General features: G+C 54.9%; 1 protein-coding gene across 1 annotated transcript in view; it reads right to left on the reverse strand.

Moving 5' to 3' along the window:
* Positions 1–285: 285 nt before the first annotated feature.
* The window catches only part of CRTAC1 (cartilage acidic protein 1), a 695955-nt gene continuing 680066 nt past the window's right edge, over positions 286–16174 (reverse strand). Inside the window, exon 15 of the mRNA XM_076066243.1 lies at positions 286–1833. Coding sequence (XP_075922358.1) covers positions 1664–1833 — 170 coding nt within the window. The 3' untranslated portion in view covers positions 286–1663. The remainder of the gene's footprint in view (positions 1834–16174) is intronic.

The raw sequence follows: 16174 nt of genomic DNA on the forward strand, positions 1-16174 counted from the left end.
TCTCTCTCTGAAATCGCTCCTCCTAGGGCGTCCAGGGATTTTCCCCCCACCCCACTGTTTGCACTGCCCGTAGAGTGTTTGCCTTCGAGGCCCCACCTCCCGTGTTGTGTATGCTTCATCACGGCCAGCCTGTAAAGCACAATGCGCCTCTACGATTTTTTAAGTTGATTTTAGGGGGGCCGCCATGTAATCCAGCATGGCAACGGGAAGCCGGGGGACTTCCTTGCTAGGGGCCCTTTGGATGAAAACCCGTGGTGCCAGGCACCCCCCTCCCCCCCCCCCCCCCCATCCAGACCCTACCTGGGTGCATGTGGGTGTTTAGTAGGGATGTGCGTGCGTTTGTGTGGATGGTGGCGTTGGTGGAGTTGCTCTGCGGCCGTGGCAACACACAGCCACTAAGGCCCTGTACACACTCGTCGAGATCTGCAAAGTGAAGCGGAAACAAAGAACGTCAATGCAAGCTGTTCGGTGTAGGTTCGTGAAGGTTGGTGCGAGAGCGGCAAGCCCAGAACCGATTCAGGTATCACTCGTCACTGATGTTAGCCGTGACCTAGATCGAACGCAGGTCGCCGGGGTTTACAGCGCAATATGCTGCCACTAGCGCTAACGTTACACCACAATTGAAACTCCACATACGTATTCTGCATAAATGTCATGGTCAATTTGTTGTGAAGTGGAGATTTCACCGTTGTATCATACAGAGGTTAAGCACTAATCATGCCTCTGTTAGCAGCCTTCACCTTGGGGGGTTGTAATGGTCAGCACAGTGGACTTACCATCCAAAGGTTGCCAGTTTGATCTCCTGGTATGGCATTTTAAAACAATGGTGTGAGTTTCTTAGATTCCCCCGCCCCTGTTCACTCAGCAGTATAGATGGGTGTGCTAGTCGTTTGGGAGGTCGCTTGTGGTGGGGTAAAGTGTGGGTACTCCTACCTCCTCCAAGAGGTCAAACAGCTCTCTCTAGTGGGGGCCCTTGCACCAGCAGTGGCGTGAGCAAGGAACTGCAGGAGCTGCACTTTTACCCCTCTTACCTTAAACACTGAAGAGATCGACACGGGGTCACAGTTGAGGTCGATGTGTGTGCATTCACTCAAAGGTCAAATAAAACACCTATTTGCTAGCCATCGAACAAAGATGGTCACTGTATCGCGCGCTGTCATATGCCCTACTGCGGAGGTCTGGAATGCTCTTCGATATTAGGAAGACACTGGAATGATGCACTTTAAAATATAGATTGAAAACTCACTGCTTTTTAGTTTGTTGTCCTTCACCCAAACCTCCGATTAGCGCGGTCGGCTACGTATGGTGTGAAAAAAGTTCAGCATTCATGCATATGTAGTGTCGTAGGTCTCTTCTTCCTTCTCGAGGCTTGTGTTTGTGTGTGCGGGTGGCGTGTGGCGCACACACTCAGTCGGAGACGAGGTAGTCGCAGGGGGCACCATACTAGTTATTTTCTCTCTCGTTCATGCCACCAACTCCGGCCCCTTCGCTCTCTCTCTCACAACCACGCTGCCATACGACCCGGCCCAGACACGACCCTGTCTGCGTTGCACCGACAGCATCGACCGAGACAGCCCACTACCGTCCGGCTGCACAATGATCGGGTAAAGGCGGCAGTAACGAAGGCGGCGATGACGACAGCGACGACGAAACGAGTCCACTCTCAGAACCGGGAGCCCGGAAACTCTTGCTCTCCGCTGCTTATATTCCCCTCGGCGTGGCTTGGCTCCGCCCTAGCCGCGCCTCCCTTCTCAAACCCACCAGAGGGTTCCAAAATGAAGAGGTTTGTCGATTGCGGGGGCCTACCGTGACCCTTGCCCCAGTTCCTCTGCCCTGCCGGCACACACACACATCGTGTATATGCTCAACGGCGTGTACGCGAAGCGTCTACCCGAAGTTTCAGCTGCTGTACAGCAGTCAGCGCTGTGTCACTACATCACCCCCCTCCCCCTGTTAAAAAAACAGCCGTCCTGGCTGTCAATACAGTAGCCGCAACTGGTAGGCAGGCAGGGCAACTCCCTTACCTTGAGGAACACCCTTAACATCAACAAAAAAAAACTTTCCCACAATCCCGTTACAACCGCGGCGTCCCCCGCAAATCAACAAAACACATATCGCGATGCCCCCGATCTCGCGAATTGGCAAACTCCCCGCAGCACGGTGCCCCCATCCGTAAATCGGCAACAACACCCACAGAGTCCCCCATCCGCGAATCGGCGACACCTCACACACAGCCCCCCATCCGCAAATAGGCAACAGCTCACACACAGCGCGGCGCCCCCCCGCAATCGACACACCTCTTCATTTACCCTTAACCCAGGTGCTTAGGCCCAACACCCCCTCTCCCTCGGATCCCTTCCCAGTGCAAGGGAGAGTTCCCCCATACTGGGACATAGCTCGCATGATCCAGTCCATGGGGCCGGTCACCCCCGTCTCAGCGGGGTCTTGCACCTCCGGAACCCCAAGAGCCAAGAGACAATGGAGGCAAAGTCCTCGGCTCAAAGGGCGTGGCCCCTCACCGCTCGGCAGCACCTTGGCAGTCTCGGTAGGCCTCAGAGCCCTAGGTCTGGCGGGGCTTGAGTCGACTTTGCCGGCGGGCCAGACAGCACGGATGATTTCGCTGGTGGTCTCTCGTCACCCTGACACTCCGCAGCGATGTGGCCCGATCGACCACACATGAAGCACTTGGGCGTGGGTCCCCAGCGCAGAGGGAGCTGCTCCCGACGCTGGTCTTCCTGCGGGTATGATCTTGCTTGCGTCCCCTGGCCTCCCACCACCGCCATCCTTTCTTCCATGCTCCATATCACTGCCTTCCACCTTGTCCACTGCTGCTTCTCCTCGAAGACCTGTATCTTCCGGGCCACTGTTGAGGATGCAATTTCTGTGCCAACGGCGGAGGGCAGGGCAACCCTCAGCTTTCTTGCCAGCTCCTGCAGCCTTTCTGCCACGTGAAGGTCGAGCGCCCCCTCACCCAGAAGTGGGTATGTCTCCCGTGCCAGCGCAGCAGCGCTGCCCGGAAGGCATAAGGCGTTCGTCATCGTCCATCTGCTCCCACTGCAGGAATCTTGTGCGAGCCTCCCGTGCCAGCTCAGGAGCAGCTTCTTGCAGCTCCATCACTCTTCGCACCTCCTCCGCGCGCTCCTGCGCTCGACTCTCACTGTCGGCGCTCAACTGCTCTCACCATCGACGCACAGCCACTCCCGCCTCCTTGTGTAGCTGCTCCTGCCATCAACGCCCAGCCGCTCCCCCCCCCCCTCCCACCGTGGATGCGTAGCTGCTCTCGCCGCAATTTGCGTAGCAGCTGTCCCACCAATCCGCAGTGGCTCATCCACTGCCCAGCAGCCCACGGGCTTCGTAACTGGGATCCTGGGTCCTGGGGCTGTCGGAGAGATGACCGTCTCGCCGTCCTCGTCCCGACACTACAGGTGGGTTTCTAATACCCCACTTCTGACAATAAATGTAGTGTCAGGGGGTACCGTCTCGTTCACACCACCAACTCCGACCCCTCTCTCTCTCTCACGACCACGCTGCCGTACAACCCAGCCCAGACACGACCCTGTCCACATTGCACTGATGGCATTGACCGAGACAGCCACCTACTGTACGGCCATGCATTGATTGGGTGAAGGCGGCAGCGATGAAGGCGGCAGCGATGAAGGCGGTGACGATGACAGCGATGACGAGACGAGTCCACTCCCAGAACCGGCAGCTCGGAGCGCTCACTCTCCGTTGCTTATATGCCCCTTGGTGCGGATTGGCTCCGCCCTAGCCACGCCTCCCTTCTCAAACCCACCAGAGGGTTCCAGGGGTCTCCCCATGGGGTCTATCGTGACCTTTGCCCCAGTTCCTCCGCCCTGCCGGCACACCCGTGTATATACTCAACGGCGTGTGCGCTAAGTGTCTACCTGCAGTTGCAGCTGCTGTATAGCAGTCAGCGCTGTGTCACTACACATACATATGTAATGACAGAGCGCCATCTATTGGTTGCTAAAGGGTAACTCGGTACCGGCACCATCATGTAACACCACCCAATCTTAAGAGGGGACAGTATCTGGGCCAAAGGTGATGGGCGGAGTCGGGAGAGATGCTTCGGAAACCATCGAGAAGATTCCATGAGAGGGCGTGGCCAGAGGCGGAACCTAGCTGCGCCCGGGGAAATATAAGCAGGGATGGAGGAGGACTCAGGGTCGTTGTGGGGAGCCTTGGGTCCGAGCTACGTCACTGCTTGTCGTCTTCTCTCTTCGCCGCCCGACCACATGGCGGATCCTTAGCGGAGCTCGCCTCTCCCATCCGGCACGCCGCCAGCCAGCGGCGAGGCCGAGAGAGCAGGGCGGACTCAGCCAGCGGATCGGAGATACACGTCATCTAAGGGCATTGCAATCTGGGAGAGAATATTCAGAAAGGGAAGGAGTGGGGTTTGTGCTGTACTGCAGTTGGGAACAAGAAGGAAAGCACCATCTATACGAATCGTCTTGGAAGGCGTTTATTACATTGGCGTCAGAAGTGGTTCTTCAAACGAAGAAAACATTTCCAGTTACAGACGATGTCTAAACATCTCAAGAAGCGGAACCCACCTGTAGCATCTTCCGACGACGATGCGGGGACCCAGGACCTGCAAACCACGGGATCCATGGTCCCGGTTACAGGATACACAGTGGGTGAGGTCGCTGCGCCGGAGGCAGCCAGCGCGGATGCAACATCTCCACCCCAGTGGACCGAAGACGGCTGGAAGAGGGTGGGTGAGCAGCTAGAATCATTGCGGGCAGTGCTCCTTAAGTTGGTTACGCTTGTCACGATGTCTACGGTGGCGGAGCGTTCACCTGATGCATCGCCGGGAGGTAGCGACCAAAGTTTCAAGGCCGGAGTTGCGGCGGGTTCTCCTGCAGCTGCGACGACCACTATTCCACGTGCTGAGGAGGGCGCGTAGCTGGACGCTGCCATTCAAACGGCGCGGCAAGGGCGCGGTCGGAGCCTGCTATTTTGGACGAGTCGCGTGGTGTGCAAGGTGGGGGGGCCACCACCGAAGTCGGACGAAGCGGAGCTGATTGCACCCGACGACTCCCGCGACTGGAGCGCCTTCACTTGGAGATTCGAGGCGGCATTCCCTTCGGTACACTGGACAGAGGATGAGGCGCTGGTTGCTCTGCTGACTGTTCTTGACGACGATGCTCTGGCTGTTTTCAGGTCCATCCCTCTGGAGAAGAAGTCTATGCTACAGGGTACGTATGCCGAGATGGCCGAGGTGTACGAGTCACCTTCCGACACACGACGAAAGTTTCTGTAATGTAGGTGAGGGAGTTCTAAGACATCTCTCGCATACCGTAGTGCGCTGATGGCATTGGCTGCGGCCGCTTACCCTGACGTGAATCTGGAGGCCCTCGCCTCACTTGTAATGGAACGCATGCTGACTTTGGCTAGAGACATGGGGGTGGTCTTACCTGCGTGTGGCCATGACATGCAAACATCCCGATGGGCCGTCCGATGTGTTCACGCTCACGAAAGCCTGCAGCGATGGTCGCAGATGGCGGCATTGACGGGAGATCCCAGTCAGGACAGGGACCCAAAGGGATGGTTGCAAAGTAAAGTCGTCGTGATTCTGCCTGGTGATGCATCTCTGATGGTGATTTCGCTGCTGCGGTTCCTCAATGGAATCTAAGACGGGGCGACATTGCACATCGCCGATGGAACGAGGGACCACGTCAGCGCGAGGTCCGATGGGCACAGAGACCGCCCTTGGCCTGCTACCGTTGTGGCCGACTGGGACACTTCACGCGGGAATGCCAAAGTCGCCCTCCATCTCCTACTTCAGGTTGCTGCTCCGGCACCTGCTGCCCCTCTGACAGCTCAACCACTACCCCCACCATGCGACCGGGTCTGGTTGCACGGGGATGGCCTAGTTCGATAACACAATGGAAGAAATTGGCACGTCGCGTGGTTGCGGCTGCTGCGGGGTCCTCGGCGGTGTCGGCTTCAGTACAAGGGGTGGAGGTGCGCATCCTGGTGGACACGGGGGCTTCCGCTACCATTATTTTGGACGTTCTTTTTAAATTGCTATCGATCCCTGCTACTCTAATTCGTCCGGTCATTGACGCCTGTGTCGCGGCGAATGGGAGTAGCATGGGCATCATTGGGCAGGTGGATGCCCGCATTGAAATTGGTGAGGTAGCCGTATTGGGCCCTGCTCTAATTTCGAGGTCTTTGGCTGTACCCTGCTTATTGGGTACTGATTTTCTCAGAAGGAAGCCCGTTAAAATCCTGGTGGATCAGGGTTGCTTGGAAATGCCCTCGGGACGCAAGTTATTCTTCTTGCGTAACATCGTTATTGTGTCACCCGGAGGGAACTTTTGTCCATTGTTTATTTCATTCGGTAATACAGGCCTTACCCCTATGGCAGAGAATTTGTTGTCCGTACTGATCATGCGGCCCTCCAATTTTCCTTGAAAGTTGAACAGCCAGCTGGCTAACTTTCTCGTTGGCTTGAAATCTTGCAGGAGTTCTCGTTCCACGTGGTGTATCGTAAGGGTACTCGACATTGCAACGCGGATGCTTTGTCGTCATTACCACAGTCGCCTCGTTTTCCATGTTTGTCTGGGATGAACCGTTGTGGGGCCTCTGTGTCACAGACGCGTACCATCATGTCTGCGATAGCCGTTTTGGGACCTGCTGGCATGGTCGCGTCAGTTGACAGTGTATTAGAGCTTCCGCGCTCTGTATGGGTGCGCGAGCAGCTGCTGGATGATTCCTTAGGAAGTTTGTGGCGTCATGCGGAGCACGCGCAGGCAGCTTCCGCCTCGAGTGAAGGGGGCTGATTGATTTTCCACGACGGCCTTTTGGTATGGAGGGAGGAGATGCTAAATTGCTGGCGGATTGCTGTTCCCGTTGCCCTCCGTAATAACTTGGTTCGTATGCTGCACAAGGAGAAGTTGTTGCACCTCGGATTTCAAAAATCCTTGTTGACATTGCAGCGTAATTATTATTGGATGGGGATGACAGCCGATGTTTACAAATGGGTCCAAGGATGTACGTAATATGCGTACATCCTTGGACCCATTACTAACGCATTTTTAAATGGTTACATAATGGACAAAGGTGCTCCCGAACAGCTGCTTACGGACCAAGGTCGGAACTTCTCCTCTAAGTTGTTACGTGAGGTCTGTGACACAATGGGCACTGACAAAATCAGAACGTCACTGTACCATCCACAGATGGATGGGATGGTCGAACATCTGAACAGGACTTTGTCCGCCATGCTCTGTCAGACGGTGGATGCCAAAAAAGCTGATTGGGATTTGCATGTGCCAAGCATGCTTGCCGCGTACAGGATATCCCCGCACGCTTCCACGGGATTTTCGCCATTTTCCTTATGTATGGGAGGGAAAATGTGCCTCCTATAGATACCCAATTGGGGTCGCCGCTGGATAACGTTAAATCTAAACTCGTGTTTCCTTGCAATGTATTTCTGAGGCTTGGGAGATGGCCAGCATCAACACCGCTAAACCGCAGGCGCGCAATGAATGTAATGCGCGCAGCTTGGACCATGACATGCCGTGGTCCGTCGGTGACAGGGCTTGGCTACATTGCCCTCAGGTGCCCATTGGCACCTCCTCTAAGCTACATAAGCCCTGGCAAGGACCTGTGGAGGTGGTCGAGATTAATCATCTGCAATGTGTGCGTATCCGGGGGGGTGGGGGCGCCGACGTTGGTTCGTCCACCCCTCTGGGTTCAAGCCATTTATCCCTCCGCGGGTTGCTCCTTCATCCCCAACGATTGGACTGCCGGGGTCTGACGTGTCCGGCGGACCGGAGATAGTGCAGTTACAGGGTGGACGCCCGAAAGATTTTGTTTTGCCGTCCACAGCATCCGAGCCTGTGACCACCAATGCAGCCTGTGACCTCGCCCGGACCGGCCCTGCTGCGGTGGAGCCTTCCACTCCTCCGCCACCTGCCTGTTCTGCTGCCCGGCGTGCTGACCGGGTTGGAGCAGGATGCCGCTCCCATCGACGGTCCAGCGTCATGGACTCGTTCCGTGTTGTTGTTCTTGCCTTATTCACATTGTTGGAATCGTCCCTTTACCCCATGTTCTCTTGTTATTGGTTGCGAATTATTGTGGGATTCTCATTCTTCCTGGAGCTCATTCCTCCGAACGCACACCATGAGTTATCCCCTGTTCGCGTCTCTTATTGTGTACATGTGTTGTTATCTTTAGTCGGGGCGGCTAGTCTTTTTATTCCGAGAGGTGGGGGGGGGGGGGGGGAGGGGGGGTGATGTAATCAGAGAGCGCCATCTATTGTTTGCTAAAGGGTAACTCGGTACAGGCACCATTATGTAACACCATCCGACCTTAAGAGGGGACAGAATCTGGGCCAAAAGAGTAGGGAGAAATGCTTTGGGAATCATCAAGAAGATTCCTTGAGAGGCCGTGGCCAGAGGCGGAGCCTAGCTGCGCCCGGGGAAATATAAGCAGGGGCGGAGGAGGACTCGGGGTCGGTGTGGGGAGCCTTGGGTCCGAACTACGTCGCTGCTCATCATCTTCTCTCTTTTGCCGCCCGACCACATGGCGGATTCCCTAGCGGAGCTTGCCTCTCGGCCTCGCCGCTGACTGGCGGAGAGCAGGCCGGACTCTGCCAGCGGATCGGAGATACGCGTCGTCTGAGGGCGTTGCCATCCGGGAGAATATTCGGAGAGGGAAGGAGCGGGGTTTATGCTGTACTGCAGTTGGGAAATAAAGAAAGCACCCTCTACACGAATCGTCTTGAAAGGCGTTTATTACACATATGTAATGAGAGAGCACACCAACATACGGAGGGCTGCATAGGCATTGCCGCATCGGTCATAGCCAATCAAGGCTACGGGTTCGATCTGGTCCAAAGTTCATGGGCGGAGCTCAGGGGTAGATGCGGGAACCATCGAGAAGGTTCTGAAGGGCGTGGTTAGAGGCGGGGCTTTGCTCCGCCAAGGAGGATATAAGGAGAGGCAGGAGGAGGACTCGGGGTTCGGTGTGGAAGCCTGGGTCCAGACTGCATCTCCGCCATCTCGTCAGCCACCGACCATGTGGCAGCCGCGAGCGAAGCTCTCCCGATTCCTAGTGCGCTGTCGACCAGCGGTGCACGGGGAAGCGAGAGCGAGGGAAGCCACGCGGGAACAGAGGAGCAGAGAGCGCGCACATGCGGCGAGAGAGAGGGTGACCATCTAAAGAGAGTGTGGAGTCAAGCAATCATAACTAATAAAGAAAGGACGCAAGTCTCAACGTGTCGTGGAAGTCGTTTATTACAACTGGAGTCAGAAGCAGTTCTTTTTGAGACAAGACAACACTACAGAGTGAAGAACCCACCGGTCCGTCTTCCGACGACGATGACTAGGTCACCCAGGACCTGCCGACCCCGGGTGCCGCAGACCCAGTTAATGTAACCATGGCTGGTGCGGTCATCATGCCAGGAACGGTCGGCGTGGGGGCGCCATCATCGTCTCCGCATGCGGACGACGGCTGGCAGCGCATTGGGGAGCAGCTGGACTCGCTCCGCACCGTGCTTCTCCAGCTGGAAACGCTGGTGGCATCGTCTGCGGGGACGGGACGGCCACAAGACGTGTTGCCGATGGGCGATGAGCAGAGGCCTCTTCAGGGAACCTCGGAGGGTCCACATTGGGAATCGACTGCCGCCATTACACACACGGTGGACGCCATGCGGCAGGAGGCCGCCATCTTGGGCGAGGCTGGGGAGACGCGGTTGGAGCCCGCCATTTCCTTAGAGCCGCGTGCCGAGCCGTCATGCAGGGCTGCCGCTGCCGATTGTGGCGGAGTGGGGCGCAGCCACCGCATTCCTCATATTAAAGAATTGGTCGCGGTGGGCGGCAATTGGAGCGCTTTTATGCGGCGGTTTGAGTCGGCATTCCGTTCAGTGCGGTGGACAGAAGAGGAGGCCCTAGGTGCGTTGCCTACTGTGCTCGATAACCAGGTGCTGACGGTGTTCCGCTCGATCCCACCAGACAAAAAGAAGACCTTGAACGACGTGTATGGCGAGATGGCCGAGGTTTATGAGCCGCCTTCGAATACCCAGCGGAAGTTCACGCATCGTAAGCGTGGGTGTAACGAGTCTCCCCTGGCCTACGGCGGCACCTTGCTGGCGCTGGCGGTGGCTGCTTATCCCGCCGCCAAGCCTGAAATGCTCGATCCTCTCATCTTGGGTAAGATGCTGGAGTTGGCAAAGGACATGGGGGTTTCACTGCCTGTGTGTGGTCACGAGCCGCTGACGTCCCGGTGGGCCGCCAGATGCCTCAACGCGCAAGACAACTTAAAGCATTGGGCCGAGATGGATGCTTGGACGGGAGACCCGGCTCATGACGGTGAGCCAAAGTGATGGTCGCCATCGAAGGTCGTCCACATCCCGGACGACACGGGGGAACGGGGATCTGGCAGCCGCCGTTCCTCATTGGGACCCGCGGCAGGGGGCTGAGTCACGTCGCAGGGGGTCCTACGGTTCACGCGGAGGCGATGAAGGGGCTGCTCGGCGGCCTGTGGTTACGTGCTTCAGGTGCGGGCACTTGGGCAACTTCGCCAGGATTGTCGGAATCGTCCTCATCCTCCGACACCTCCCGCGGCTCCAGCTCCAGCTCCTCCGTCGGCGGATCACAACTCCGGGCAGGCAAGTCGGTACGCATCAGAAACCCGGCCTAAATCGTCACCTCAGGCATCTCTTGACGCGCGTATGACTTCACCGCATCGCGAATCCCATACTGTTGTTGGGGATTGGTCGCTCTCGATGACGCAATGGAGGAAGCTAGCGCATCGCGTCGTAGCCGCAGCGGCGGGATCTTCGACAGTGCCCGGTTCCATACAGGGGGTAGATGTTCGAGTTTTGGTGGACACTGGTGCATCCACCACTATTATCTCCGATGTGATTTTCCAGCTGCTATCTATCCCAGGTTCACGAATCTGGCTGGCTTTTGACGCGTGCGTGGCGGCAAACGGGGGAAGTATGGGCATCATCGGTCAAGTGGATGCCCATATTGCCATTGGGTCTGTCGCTGCGTCAGGGCCGGTCTTGATCTCCAGATCCTTGGTGGTGCCCTGTTTGTTGGGCACTGATTTTCTTAGGAGAATGCCTGTTAAAATCCTCGTCGATCAGAGATGTATTGAATTACCCGCAGGACGTAAAAAAAAATTCTGCCATCCCCGCTCTGTCATTCGATGCCGTGCGCTGCCGTTCAGGCGCTGGCGGATGTCACAGTCAAAATCCCTCCGGGATCCCAGATGCTCGTTCCCTTGTGGTATTGGAAAGGGTTCTGCGGCGCCAATACGGTGGTGGGAATACTTTTGACCCCTCCAACACCGCTACCAAAGGTCTCTCTCTTGTCGGTGCTCAAACGATCATCCTTTCCGGGCAAGCCCCATTTTTACAAGTTTTAAACGGTGGTCCAGAAGGGGTTTTGGTCCCTGCTGGTTTGGTACTGGCTCACACCACTACCGCCTTTACGGACCACAACGAGGACGTATCCTGTCGGTGGGTGCGACTCGCCTGGCCCCGTTGTCGGATGATCGTTGGATTGCCGAGCTATGCCTAGATAATTTATCGTTGGCTGCTGGTCAACGTGGGGAGCTGCGTGCGCTGCTGATCGAGTTTGCTGACGTTTTTAGCAAAGATGATTTCGACTTAGGTCGTACATCGCTTTTGTCCCACCACATTGATACTGGGGACGCCAGCCCTATTCGGCAGAATTCCCACTGGTTGAGGCCCATGGAAAAAGGGCAGGTGCAGAGCGCGGTGGATGAGATGCTGGCTGCTGACATAATCTCCCCGTCTAACAGCCCATGGGGGGCGCCGATTGTTCTTGTAAAAAAAAAAGACGGCAATCTCAGATTCTGTGTTGATTTAGTAGACTTAATAAGGTGTCCGAGACTGACGCGTACCCTCTGCCATGGATGGATGACTCCCTGGATGCACTGTCGGGAGCGCTGTATTTTTTGACTCTCGACTTGTCTTCTGGGTTTTAGTAGTTGCCCCTGGACGACTCGTCGAAGCCAAAAACTGCATTCCGCACGCCTCACGGACTGTCTTCCCATTGGATTGAATTCCGCTCCCGCCACATTCCAACACATGATGGAGCTCGTTTTGGCGGGATTGCAATGGGACACGTGCCCTTTTATTTGAATGATATTATTGTGTTCAGTCGCACGTTCGAGGAACACCTTCAGCGGTTGTGGGCCGTTTATGACAGGATGCACTCCGCTAACTTGAAATATAAACCAAAAAAACGATAATCTTTTGCAACGTTCCATGCTTTACTTAGGACACATGAGCTCCGACGGTATCGCTACGGACAAAACAGCTTGTGTTCGTGACTGGCCGTCCCCCTCTTGTGTTGGGGATGTACGCAGTTTTGTTGGGTTCGCGTCATACTACCGCCGGTTCGTTCCACATTTTGTTATGATCGCCAAATCTCTGCACGTACTCACTGCAGAGATTGAAATGGGGAACCGAGGAGGAGGCTGCGTTCGTGGCCCTTCGCGATCATTTGGCGGCTACGCCGACGCTCGATTACCCCGATTTTTCCTTGCCGTTTAGATTGGACACTGACGCCAGCGATACGGGAATTGGCACCATCTTGTCCCAATATAAGGATGGTGTCGAAAAAGTTGTTGCGTATGGCAGCCGTGTCCTGTCGCTGGCTGAGAGCGCTACTGTGTAACGAGAAGGGAGCTGTTGGAAATCGTCCACATTGTGCGTCAATATCGGCCTTACCTGTATGGCAGGAAATTTGTTGTGCGTACTGACCATGCAGCTCTCCAATACTCCTTGAAAATTGAGCAACCATCTGGCCAGCTGTCTCGCTGGCTTGAGACCTTACAGGAGTTCTCCTTCGACGTCATTTACCGTAAGGGCTCTCGGCACAGTAATGCGGACGCACTCTCTAGATTGTTACACAGTTCCCCATGCGCATGTTCGTCAGGCACCAATCGGTGCACATGGGTCCCTCCGCCTCCTCGTCTTGTCATGTCCGTGGTGGCAGAGCCCATAGCGCATGCCAATCTGGGGCCGGCTGACGGCGTCTTGCATCTTCTGGGCTCTGTATGGGTGCGCAAGCAACTGCTGGACGATTCCTTGGTTTCCTTGCGGCGTCGTACTGATCGCTCACTTGACTCCTCTGCGGCGGACGACGCAGGATGAGTGGCATTGCAGGACGGCTGATGGCGTGTGGTAGTTCCCGTTGCACTCTGGTACGAATTCGTTCGAGTGTTGCATGCCGAGAAGTTGTTGCACCTGGGCGTAATGAAAACCTTGCTCACGCTGCAAAGGGACTACTTTTGGCCTGGCATGACGGCCGAGATCGCTAACATTATCCGCGGCTGCCCCGACTGCGCTCGACGGAAACCGCCGTGGCAAAAATATATTAGGCCCTTAATATATATTTCTGTTACACTAATTAACGAATTGGTGGCCCTTGACATTCTGGGGCCATTCCCACCCACCCCCCGGGGCAATAAATTCCTTTTGGTGGGAGTGGAATACTTTTCCCGATGGCCAATGGCATGGCCACTGCCAGCTCAATCGGCGTTCTCCATTACCAACACATTTTTTAATAGCTACGTTATGGACAAGGGTGCCCCGGAACAATTGCTCATGGATCAAGGTCGTAATTTTTCTTCCAAACTACTGCGCGATGTTTGCGACGCATTGGGCACTAAAAGATCAGGAGTTCGCCCTACCATCCACAAACGGATGGGTCGAGCGTCTAAATCGTACCTTGACCGCTATGCTCTGCCAAACTGTCAGTGAAAAACAGGCCGATTGGGATTTGCACATGCCCGGCGTGCTCTTCGCCTACCAGATGGCCCCACACGCTTCTACCGGATACTCGCCTTTTTTTCTTATATATGGGCGGGAGAACGTGCCGCCCATTGGGGTGCAATTGGGGACGGCCATTAAAGGGCCCAAACAGATCCTCCCCGAACATGTTCGCGACTCCATACGTCGTGTTACTGAGGCGCGGGAAGCAGCGAGAATTAGCATGGCTAAGACTCAAGCTCGGAACAAGTGTTGTATGCGACGGTGTGAACTCGAGATGTCGTGGTCTGTGGGTGATCGGGCCTGGCTTCATTGCCCTCAGGTGCCTGTGGGCACCTCTCCCAAATTGCACAGGCCGTGGCAGGGGCCTGTGGAGTTGGTGGAAATTTGGCATCCTCAGTGTGTGCGCATCCGGGCGGGATCCCGTCATTAGTTCATCCACATGTCCCGGTTGAAACCATCCTTCTCCCCGCGCATCAGTTCGTCATCGCCAAAGATTGGCATGCCGGGATCTGATGTGTCCAACGCGCCAACCCAGTTGCCGGTTGATCTCCCGAAGGACTCTGTTTTGCCGCCCACAGCCGCCCAGGGCCTGAAGACTTCTACTGCTGACGACTCCGCTCGAGCCGGCCCTACGTCGGCCGCATACGCCGCTGCACAAGCGGCACTTCCACCTCCCGCTGCGTCAGGGCCAGCAAGGCCGCACATCGATTTTGGGGACAGTCCGGCGTCACGGACCCATTCCAAGTCCGGCCGATTTCGTTAATTCCTCTTATTCATGCTCGTTCCTGTGTTGCGTTCGTCGTGTTCAATTTTATGCATTCTGTTAGTTGTTGTTCTTATGCTCGTCAGAATATCGGTATTGCTCTCCCATTATCTGGTTTTACCTTCTTCCTAGCCGGGTCGGCTAGTTTTTTTCTCCCGGTGGTGGGTGATGTAATGAGAGAGCACACCAACATACAGAGGGCTGCATAGGCATTGCCGCATTGGTCATAGCCAATCAGGGCTACTGGTTCGATCTGGGCCAAAGTTCATGGGCGGAGCTCAGGGGTAGATGCGGGAACCATCGAGAAGGTTCTGAAGGGCGTGGTTAGAGGCGGGGCTTCGCTCCGCCAAGGAGGATATAAGGAGAGGCAGGAGGAGGACTCGGGGTTCGGTGTGGAAGCCTGGGTCCAGACTGCATCTCCGCCATCTCGTCAGCCACCGACCACGTGGCAGCCGCGAGCGAAGCTCTCCCGATTCCCAGTGCGCCGTCGACCAGCGGTGCGTGGGGAAGCGAGAGCGAGGGAAGCCGCGCGGGAACAGAGGAGCAGAAAGCACGCGCATGCAGCAAGAGAGAGCAGTTATAACTAATAAAGAAAGGAAGCAAGTCTCAACATGTCGTGGAAGTCTTTTATTACACATACAAAGTGGTCACCGGTCAATGATGAGCAAGCGATTTTGTTTAGAAAAGGTTATATGAGTTTACTATTCGTGAATTATCATATATACCAACCTGTGACTCATTAATCGTGGCCCACAATCTTCAAAATCTCCCAATAGCCATTATTTGGCTCTTCCGCACGGTTCTCATCTCCATATTATCCATAACTTTTTTTGTGAATGTAAGTTGTCGTTTGGCAAATTTATCCCATTACCTGTATTTATGGATGATTTATTTAACCAATAGGAGGTATGATAATTGGTTTTTACCCTTTTATCTGGCAACAAAACTGACACCTTTTTTTACAAGGAGTCAGGTTTGCATTGACCACAATACCTGTGGTCGGAATGCAAACAAAAAACACAACTCTGATAATGTATGCACTGTCCTTGAAATTAATTGGTCCACACCCGAGACAGCTTTCCTTAGAGCCTAATCTCATCTGGTGTTGGACCAGATGACGCCAAAAGGCGCAATCATGACTCCTTGTAAAAAAGGTGTCAGTTTTGTTGCCAGATAAAAGGGTAAAAACCAATTATCATATTTTGCTACTGGCAAAGGAGGTTCCAATGGTAGAATAGGAGGTATATTTGCAGATAACATAACTGCTTTTATCTGCAAACATGCTTATCTGATAAAAATGCCAAAAACCGAAATGAGGATAAGACAATTATTCACATTTCTGGACACTGGCATCAAATATCTATTTTGCAACCACGATATAATGAGCAGTTGTGTGCTATAAAATGTTTCAACTCTTGCTACGTACTTGTTCTTACGTCACTACTTAAGCAATGCTTGAAGCTTCATATTACAAACATACACTGGAATTTCTGAATTCAAATAGAAAGATTCAAAATGTAGATTGTAGGGCTGCTTAACATAAATGCACTTGTCATTTTAAGCACGGCTGCTGCTGCTGCTGCCTACTCCTGCGAGATTATTGCTGGATCTTTCAGGTGTGATTTGGC

Source organism: Petromyzon marinus, chromosome 11 (assembly GCF_048934315.1).
Source record: "Petromyzon marinus isolate PM22_M1 ecotype Great Lakes invasive population chromosome 11, UKy_Petmar_22M1.pri1.0, whole genome shotgun sequence".
NCBI classification, from domain to species: Eukaryota; Metazoa; Chordata; class Hyperoartia; order Petromyzontiformes; family Petromyzontidae; genus Petromyzon; species Petromyzon marinus.